At 39.0% G+C, this 10,527-nt stretch overlaps 1 protein-coding gene across 2 annotated transcripts; it reads right to left on the reverse strand.

The window, feature by feature from the left end:
• Window positions 1–2,071: 2,071 nt before the first annotated feature.
• praf2 (PRA1 domain family, member 2) lies at window positions 2,072–7,279 on the reverse strand. 2 transcript variants are annotated; one of them, XM_034712198.1, is made up of 4 exons: window positions 7,083–7,279; window positions 5,348–5,565; window positions 5,004–5,156; window positions 2,072–4,520 (listed from the first exon to the last, which is right to left on the reverse strand). In XM_034712198.1, the coding sequence occupies exons 1-3, from the start codon at window positions 7,259–7,261 to the stop codon at window positions 5,017–5,019; spliced, it is 537 nt and encodes a 178-aa protein (XP_034568089.1). In that variant the 5' UTR covers window positions 7,262–7,279; the 3' UTR covers window positions 2,072–4,520; window positions 5,004–5,016. The 2 variants fall into 2 exon arrangements, with proteins under 2 accessions (XP_034568089.1, XP_034568088.1); XM_034712197.1 differs by having other exon boundaries at window positions 2,072–5,156.
• Window positions 7,280–10,527: the final 3,248 nt, after the last annotated feature.

Consider the following 10,527-nt stretch of genomic DNA (forward strand, 5'->3'; position numbering starts at 1 on the left):
CGCCCATAAAAAAACACAAGTGTTTATGTGTTGTGTGAGAGTGAATCTGTGTGAAGCAAGACTTACTCAATTGTATGAGAAATATAAAAAATAGAATTTATTGAATATAAATGCAACAATGACACCAAAAGCCATCATGAAGAGTGTCTGTTATAATGTGAAAGAGGACAGAAAAAGTTCATAAAAAAGGAATACAACAAAGATAGAACAATACACATACAATACAACAAAGAACAAATGCAATATAAAGAAGTAGAGAAGATGCAAAAGGACAAGAAAAGAGAAGGGAGAAAAATAACTGATTAAGACATTAAAATGAAGAAATAAAGGGAAAAACAGATGCAGGACAATGATGGACGGAATGAATAAAAAACAAAAATAGAGATAAAAAAAAAAACAGTGAAAGGAACTGGAGACTAGTGATTAGGGAGAAAGGAAAAAACAAGGTTAAAAAATGAAGTTACAAAAACAAGAGGGAGAAGATAAAGAAAATGTGAAATAAGAAGAGGTCATAGAAGAAGAAGAAGAAGAAGAAGAAGAAGAAGAAGAAGAAGAAGAAGAAGAAGAAGAAGAAGAAGAAGAAGAAGAAGAAGAAGAAGAAGAAGAAGAAGCAGAAAGGTAAGACGATGTGATAAAGGAGAATGACCCGACAATATGTCACAGGGTCAAAATGACCCGAAAAATATATTGCGGGGCAAAATTACACCGCGATATATTGGGGTTAACCCTAACCCTAACCCCAACCCTAACCCTAACCCTAAACCCTAAACCCAACCCTAACCCTAACCCCAACCCCAACCCTAACCCTAACCCTAAACCCTAACCCCAACCCTAACCCTAACCCTAACCCTAACCCCAACCCTAACCCCAACCGTTACCCCAACCTAACCCTAACCCTAACCCCAACCCTAACCCCAACCCTAACCCTAACAGTAACCCTATCCCTAATCATAACCTGTGGACAGGGACAGACATCGGCTGTTCCGGTCCTGTCAAAAAAGTAGCTCAGTAGGGGGACCCCCCTGAACGGGGGCCCTGTGGCGGCCGCACCCTCTGCCCCCACGGCCCCCCGCTTATGGTTAGGGGGCATGCCTTAAGCTCATAACACAAGCAGGCTTAACTGCTAACTTAACAAGGTGGGGACCAATCACAGCCAAGCATATGCAACATCAGTCACAAATCTTACCAATACATGTCAGAATGTTACGGGTACGCCTACAGGCGGTTGTTTTTGTCTTAAGTTAATTTTGAGTAAATGTGAATGTGTAGCTCCTGCATTGTAGTCTACGGTAGCCCTGAAGGACAAAACAAATTTACAAAAGATGAAAAACTTTTACAAAGTTGGAGACAAATTTACAGTTTGGAAAACATTTTTACATTTTATAAAATAAAATTACATCAGAAAAACACTTTTACCAAAGCTAAAATAAATTAACATTTAAGAAAACAAATTTACAAAAGATGAAACACTTTTAAAAAGCTGGAGATTAATTTACAAATGACGGAACACTTTTACTGTCAAGTCTGACTCCTTTTGGTCTGACTCCGTTTAGCCTGAGGCTATGTGGTCTGAGGCCGTTTTGTCTGAATTCTGACACATGATGAAGGTTTTGTTGAGATATAACGGAGCTTTTCCGGAGACATGATGCTTTATCATCTGAGGTCTGACACCTCTCTCTGAGACCCGAGGATGTCCTAATATATAAAACATGTCCATCTCCATTTGGTTTCTCTCCATCAAAACAAACTAATTGACCCCTCACTCAATCACTTCCAGTATTTGGTACATTCCCTTTCCTTAAAAATGAAATGTTAATTTGTCTCAGAAATGACAAAAGTGTTTCATCTTTTGTAAATTTGTTTCCTTAAATGTTAATTTGTTTTGTCCTTGGTAAAAGTGTTTTGCAGATGTAATTTTGTTTTTATAAAATGTAAAAATGTTTTCCAAAATGTAAATTTGTCTCCAACTTTGTAAAAGTGTTTCATCTTTTGTAAATTTGTTTTGCCCTTCAGGGCCACCGTAGTAGCCTGTAACTCAAACATCTTTGGATCAATAAATCACCCATACACAAAATGGCAGTATTCTTTATTCATTTATTTAGAAAAGTTTAAATACATTTTATTACCAACAAACAGTCAAATAAGTGGAACTGGTGAAATAAAATGCAAGCATTTAGCTGAATGTAAGGCAACACTAAACATTCAGAGTCACCGCCTGTAAAAAAGAGATGAAGTGGATCAAAATGTTCTCTATAATCACATGTTAGTGTTTTTCATGACTGATGTTTAGTTTTTGAAACAAGTTTAAGCACATCAGCTAAATGTCTGAAATACATCTTTTCAAGGCAAAAATAAAGCATACAATGGCACATACACATAGAAAAACATTTCAACACAATTACTATTTGTTCCTGGGTGACTCTGTTGTTTGCAGAGTCTTCAATACTCAATATAAATGCTTAAGAATACGCCCATACAAACCCCAGTTGACATTATCTCTATCTTAATCGATGATCTGGACAGAGAGGCGTGTTATAGTGGAGTAAAGTTCAGGCAGAGCTTTTAAGTTTGGGTCAAACATGTAGAATGTTTGTGAAACCCTCAGAGGACTGAAAATAAAAGGAGATAGTGAATGCAGAGGTAGGTTACCACCATAGGCTGTAAATAAAAAGGTTACCACATATTGAGAACAGATTTCTCCCGTCTTCATGTTAGAATCTGAGCTCATGAATCTCTTGTTTTGGTCCTCAAAGAATAGAGATGAGGAGGTGAGGAGGAGATCTCAAAGAATTACTAGAATCAGTATATCCCCCTCTTGGCACCGTACATTTCCAAACCAAATTTCAAACCCACAGCCACTACATTCGTTTGTTTTAGAACACCTCTGGTTGCATCAAAAGTGTGCAGAGAAATGAACGAACCACAATGAGAAGAATGCAAACTACAGACCCATAAAGACAACTTGGACAGTAACTTCATTGGAAAGTGGTTTAAGATGGTCAGCAATCAGAAGCATTAAAGATGAACAATGTTCATTTTCGATAATTAGTAGACCGTGCGGCTCCCACTGACCAGCAGGGGAGGACTGAGCAGCTCTACGAGTGGAGTTTTTTTATTCTGGATTAATACAAGCATGGGAATGTATTTTCGTCTTCATATAAAACCTCATATTTCCTTCTAACTTCATCTTATTCAAGTCACTTTACAATGTAACACACGATGAAAAGCCCTTCATGAAAAAGGAATTCAATTGAAGTCAAGTTGCTTTAACATCACATCACCTATATACTAATTCATCTCTACCTGCCATACTTAAAGGCCAATCAGGGCCTGTGTCCACTAACAGCTGCTCAGGCAGCGCTCACAACGTCACTTTCAGAGCGCTTTTCAACAGCGCCTACTTTCCTTTAGAAGAGACCATTGAGTGTATTTTAAATTGCTGTGTATGAGTCACATTTTCTTTTAGTCAAGGACATTTCACAAAGAGAACGTAAAACAATCATGTCGTGTCATTATCCGCAGCTCTACACCTGGAAATTTTACCCACCGAAAAAACAACAATTGTGGTTTGCTTCTCCTCCGTACAAAACCCCCAGCCAATGTTGTTGTTATCAGAAGTCCCGCCCCTTCTTGATTTTAATTGGCTGCTGACAGAGAATAGAATTATTGAATTGTTTTCATCTGAGAGCAAAAAGCAGCTAACACCAAAGCATTATTGTCCTTAGCACACTGTGAGCTCAAACCCTGATCTGCAGCAGTTTTGTGTAGAGAACAGGCCCTGCCTGCACAAAACTGTGTGAATGGACACAGGCCCTTACTCTAAAATTCAGTGTGCGATAATGTCTGTTTTTTCAATGCTGTTGAAACATTTAAGTGCCAAACGAAGAGACATGGTTTAACCTCTTTAAAGGAATGACAAAATGGTCCATCAAGCTCCACTAAAAGTTCTTGTTTTGTCACTGACAGGCTCAGATTGTTATTCTAAGTGTCTGACAACATTACAGATTGGATTCACTCCAGAGATAAACCTTTTGTTAGAGGAAGGTGATATTTTTAACAACAAACAGCTGTTACATCTCTCTCTTTAAAGCACGAGATTCCATCAGCTGAACATGGAAGTTGCTGCTCTGCTGTGGCCACATCTGATCTCCTGCCAAATTTTTACAATGTAATTATAAAGGCTCCTTATGAATGTGTGCATCTATATATAACTACACCGTGTATTCATAGATAACAACTAAATGCACAACTATGCACACTTAACAGTATGAAGTGCAAAGAAAGAAATGCATTGTGTCAAAGTAAACACAAACACTTTTTCAAAGTGCAAGATTTGGCAAAACAAGTCATTGATAATTAGATTAGCTGAATTCACACATGTTCAAAACTCCTGAAAACTTCCTGACATTTTCAGGGGGTGCTGCATATGTAAACAAACATCTGATTTTTTTACCTTGAATTTTTCCTGTCAGCCCTAGAGAGGGCAAATGTGACGTTTGTATCATGTGATGGATGGGAACCTAGTCGAGAGACGTGACGGGATAAACAAAAACATCTGAGGTTGAAGAAGGAGAATCAAGACGAGAACACTGTCATCATAGTGTAGGTCTCTGTTGCTTTGTCCTCCATCATGTTGTAAACATTACACTGTGGTTTTCGCAGTGTTCTTTTAATATTACACCTCCCAATTAATCTAGTTTCTTGTCTAACTGGGAAGACTTCATATTGTGAGGGACTGGTAAATAAGCAACTTTGGAAAATTTCAAGAACATTTCAGGGATACATGTGTGAAAGGTTTAGGAAGTATTTTCTTATTGTCCTATTGGACCACAGAGCTGCTCTTTCTCCCTTCACTGTTAACTTCAAGTTAAATCTTTTCTTTTTTACATCACTCCTGCACTTTTGTTCCTGACTCATTCGTTTTCTCCCCTCTCTCTATTTTGCCTCCATTTTTCCTTCATTTCTCTAATATGGCACTTAACTCCCCCCCTCTCCCTGCACACCTCCTCTTCCTCTCTACGATCCGGCCTCCTGCTCCTGACCCAGAGCCTCTAACAGGATGCCCATGGGTGTCCTCTTCAGCCCGATGCTCTCCAGTTTGTTCTCGAGCTTGTTCTTCAGACTACGCAGCCTCACTGATGCGTGGACAAAAACCACTGAGAGGGTAGAGAGAGACACCAGAAAGAGAAAACTACTGGTGAGTTTCTGTATAACCTATAGTCAGCAAAGCAAATTCTAACCAAAACTGTCAGCTGTCTGAAATTCCCACTCATAGGGAAGTCATAAAATGTGTGTTTATAACATAATATTTAGTTTATGTTTTGGGACTTAAGTATTTGTGTCTCACTCAGTATAGGGAAGGCTATCCCGAACAGGAACACGGCCACGCCTCCTATCACCGATATGAAGAGGTAACTGCCCAGAAGGATGCCCAACACTGCCACTGCTGGGTGGTTTCTGCGGAAGCGTCGAATGGGAGCCTGGTTCTCAGCAGCCCAGACGAAACCGAGGAACAACAAGGTGACCACAGTTGCCCCGATGAACATCTGGAAGGGCTGGAAATACCTGAGAGGAGAGAGACATTCTCAATACAAATCCAATGTGCAAAGCCAGTCATGACTCCTGTTTTTTCATTGCTCCATTTACTGCCACAAATATTCACTCAAGCTGGATTCAAGTAGATTCATCTGCCTCGGAAAATATTCCCTGTCTTTGGGATTATCTGAACATTTAAGGCTTTATTTGGAACATCTTGTCACTGATTTTGTAGGACCCAGCTCTTTTGGAGAGATCCTATAGTGTTCCCAGTTCAGAGAGGATATACACCAACCAGTCATGACCAAGCGGCAACCTCCGGTCTCAAAATATGAAGCCCATACAGAAGTGTTAGAAACTGTAGATCATCGAGCAATCACTTGAGGCTGGCTGCAGAAACACAGGAAACCACATACACACCCATTCAAAAAAGACGATCTTTGCAGCTGTACTGTCCGGGGGTGAATTTTTTTATAACACAACAGTTCAGAAGATATTAAGATTACAAGTTTTGCCCAAATAAGGTCAAGACTGACTTGATTGACAGACGGGAACACTGTAGCTGTTGGATAGGAGGCTCAAGGCCCGCCTCTTTATCTCACATTAGCCCTCCAGCAGTTAGGTTAAGTCAGCATCACCAATATGGCTCCCGCCGACAATTGGCTTCAAAACAGCGCTCAGGAACAGATGGGTGACGTCACAGATACTATGTCCATTTATTATACAGTCTATGGTCATGAAATCTTGACCAGCTGTCTGCTACTGTATAGGTCCCACGTTTGCCGTCAAGACGTGGACTCCACTCGACCTGTCTATAGTTATTGTAGTCTGCAGGTTTGTTATGGTATCTGGCAACAAAACGTCAGCAGCAGATCCTGTAAGTCCTGTAAGTTGTGAGGTGGAGCCTCCGTGGATCAGACTTGTTTGTCCAGCACATCCCACAGAGGCTGGATTTGATTGAGATCTGAGGAATTTGAAGACCAGTTCAAGTTCACGTCAACACCTTGAACTCATTGATGTGTTCCTCCAGACCATGCGTCTCCATTGCTTTGGGATCCAGCTGTGATGCTCATGTGTCCATTCTGGGATTTGAATTTGTTCCAAAAATAATTACTTTAATTCTCAACATTACCATTTTCATTCTAAGCATCTTTGCTTTGTTCTTCCTCTACATCTTTTAACCTTTATTCCTGGCCCTGATACCCCTCTGGGATAAACAGAAATAAGGATGCTTGCAGTGGCAATGTTTTTCAGCTTGCAGCAAACTCATGATTGCATGCATATTATCTGTAAGCTGAGGAAACAAGAGTGATGTTCTCTTGTGTTAAATATCAAGAAATGTATCCCTGTGTGACGAATGCACAAGACTATCAGTCATATGCTCCTCACAGCAATGCTTATAGAGGACAGCTGGGGAAAAAGACTGAAATAACAAACCTGCAGGAAAACAAGGAAGGAATCAAAGTTCACAGGAAAGGAAACAGAGAGAGATAGGAAGGGGGGAGAGAGGGAGGGAGAGATGACCACGTCAGAGGAATGAAACTGACCCCACCAGCAGCAGCAGGATGACAGCGCTCAGGAAATAGTTACTCTGGTAGTACAGCAGGTTGTTGATGATGCGGTTGTTCCAGCGGTCCAGATCCCGCACGTCCGGCACCGCGAACCGGGCCGAGCTCAAGAGGAAGTCATCCAGGCTGCGGAGGGGTGGCGGCTGCACGTCTGCCATCTTTCCAGAACGATAATAAACTTGATTTCCCAGAATGCAACACTTGGGGAAAAGGGAGGACGTAAGGGGGAGGGTCGCTCACTTTCTGGCGTGGCGCGTGCGCGAGAATTGAGAACGCGCATTTAGTGCCACAGTGAGTTTACAACTGAAATATCAATTCCAGTACTTTTCTGTAGAACATTCATTGTTTTCAATTAACTATGTGTTTTTTAAAACTAATTTCAGGACTTTTAATTGAATAATGTCGATCTTCGATTAAATGTTTTTGTAATTTAATTATTTAGGATCATCTGATTAGTGATGTTCTTAATTTACAAGTTTTTAAATGAAAATTAAATGATCTAACAAAGAAGCCTTAAGGTAAGAAAACAGTCAAAACTGATGACATTGTAATTTAATCTGTCTATACCAAGCGGCAACCTCCGATCTAAAAAACATGAGTCCAATGCCGAAGTGCTAAAAACTGCAGTTCATCGAGGATCCGCTTGAGACTGGCTCCGGAAGTACGGGAGACCACATACACACCAATTGAAAAAGCCGATCTTTACAGCAGAAATAAACATGTTTACAGCCTGGTACAAAAGACGAGTGCAGTCTGGATAGCTCATTTCTCGATCGACACACATTGTATGGGGGGTGAATTTTTTTCTAACGCTGCAATTTCGAGAAGATATTGAGATTACGAGTCTTCCATTGATAGGCACAGCTGAATTGACTGACAGGCGGGAACACTGTGGCTGTTGGCTAGGAGGCTCAAAGCCCGCCTCTTTACACCACAATCGCTAGACAGCAGCAATATGGCTGCCGCCGATGATTGGCCTCAAAACAGCGCTTCAGAAACAGATGGGTGATGTCACGGATACTATGTCCATATTTTATACAGTCTATGGAGCAGAGCTAGCACCATCAGCCGTCAGTCCTCCTTGCAGGTTAATCTGAACATGCCGGTGCTGGTTACTCATTGCTCTGGTCGAGTGGTTCAGTGGGTCAGTTCAACCAAACACAGCCTACATACAACTTTAACTCCTCTTTATCTTTCTGTGCTACAGGAGGCCATCTGTCATCGGTGTTTGTTTAAATCCGGGTAGCAGAGCATCATGATAGTAACCATTAACAGAGCTACAGCCCTGGGTAGTGGCAGGTGGCTGCGTTACAGCTTAGACATAACATATGACCAGGGTTTCAGGCTAACAATGATGAAAATATAAAGAATTAGTTCAACCATGTAAGTAAATTAAATATATCTTATCTTATCTTATCTTAAGTGGACAAAACACATCCCTAATTTGGAAAAGAAAGGGGAGGATAGAGCAGGGGTTAGCAAGTGCCAAGTTATGAGAAGCTATACTCTACAACTATTGTTCATTCTCAGGAGATTTAGTTTATTTACCATGTTGTCTCCCACAGAACGAGATTCTATTTGTGGTGGAGTTGTGAACATGTTTATTTCTGCTTTTTCATGACCCAACCTTTGACCCAACCTCAAGTGGACACTACATGATCTGCAGTTTTTGGCACTACACTGAACTGCCTTCATTTCTCAGAACCAAAGGTAGCAGCTTTAATGCTTACTTACTGCTTAAATACCACTGCAGACTCCATACGAGCATTTTGTCAGTCAAAGTAACCAAAACGCACAGAGCACCTCTCTGTTTGATCTGGTTTAGTTCATTTAGCTCAATGACCCTCTGTTGTGACCTCGAGGCAAAAAGAACCATAAACTGGTGTTTGAACTGGGTCAGGCCTCTCCAGAAGCACTCTGTGGAGCGACTAATCAATGCTGACACATCAATGTGCATTTTACCCCTGCTCAACCCTCAGGCTTTGTTAATATCATAATGATATTACAACGTTCCTATTTCAGATTCATATGAACTCTGTATGGGGAGTACTGCTGAGAACACATCTATATCCAAAGATCCGTTATCATCACATCTGTGCTTGATAAAACCTCAGAACTAATAGAAGTTTTATTTTAATATAATCAAATTCATATTTAATGGACATCGTGTTGCTAGATTTGCAACCAAAAGTCTTAAACAAGAGGTTTTTGAAAGCCCACTCATTCTTTAGACTGTGCTTTATTAATCCTATAAACTTGTTTCCTGCAGTAAAAGTTTAGTGACCAGGCTCTGAACTATCCTCACAGTCTCAAAGTAAAAAGTTTCCCTCTGAAGGACATTCCTAAGTTAACAGGAGCTCCCCTCCTATAAGTCAACTATTAAACCGAAATCATTCTAACTTCAAGTCAAAGAACAACAGAGTGAAAATGATGAAGAAATAATGAAAATACTGACACTGGCATGTTAACAAATGTAGTTCAAAAGGAAGCCCAATCCTGTAAAAGTGATAAAAAGAAGATTGTCTGAGTTACTTTAAAGGGATAGTGTTACAATAAAATGGGGAAGCTCATTTGAAATAATGACTATCAGTATGTTAAAATAAGTTTCTCAAAATAAAGTCCTAATTACCTCAAAATGATGCTCAGTGCATTGACATATAATCATGAGAAGTTCTGCTAATACTGACTGTTACAGGACAGAAAGAGTGTTAGTTTATCAAGGTCATCTCTTAATATATCCAAAATATGAGATGGTATCTAAAATGATGACAAAGTTTCTCAAGATAATAACCAAAAACCTTTAAAAGAAAATACTTACTATCTTAAAATAAACTCTGTCTCTCAAACGTATGACTAAGTATATAAGAAATAACTTAGTATCTCTCAAATTTAATCACAGTATAGCTCAAAATAATATCAAAGAATCAATTACATTTGTTATATCTCAATATTATGACAGAGTATCTCAAAACATTCAGTTTAGATATAGTTTCTCAAAAATATAACTTAAATTTTGACAAAATATCTAAAGTAATGATAAGGTATCTAAAAGTAGGAGATTTGTTTCCAAAAAAGTACAAAGTATCTTAAAATAAAGACATTCTATCTTGAAAAAAAATACTTAGTATCTCACAACTATGACAAAATATCTTGAAACAATGTTTTAGTTCCTTAAAAATACTTAATTTCTTAATTATGACAAAATATTAGAAAACATTTACAATCCAGCATTTTGATTTATATATCAAGATGCTGGTACATTATTTTTAGAGTACTAAGTCATAATTTTCAGATACCTCGTCATTACTATAAAATAATTTATATATATATATATATATATATATATATATATATATATATATATATATATATATATATATATATTTATATATGTGTATATATATATATATATATGTGTGTGTGT

This window comes from Notolabrus celidotus, chromosome 20, assembly GCF_009762535.1.
Source record: "Notolabrus celidotus isolate fNotCel1 chromosome 20, fNotCel1.pri, whole genome shotgun sequence".
Taxonomy (NCBI): domain Eukaryota; kingdom Metazoa; phylum Chordata; class Actinopteri; order Labriformes; family Labridae; genus Notolabrus; species Notolabrus celidotus.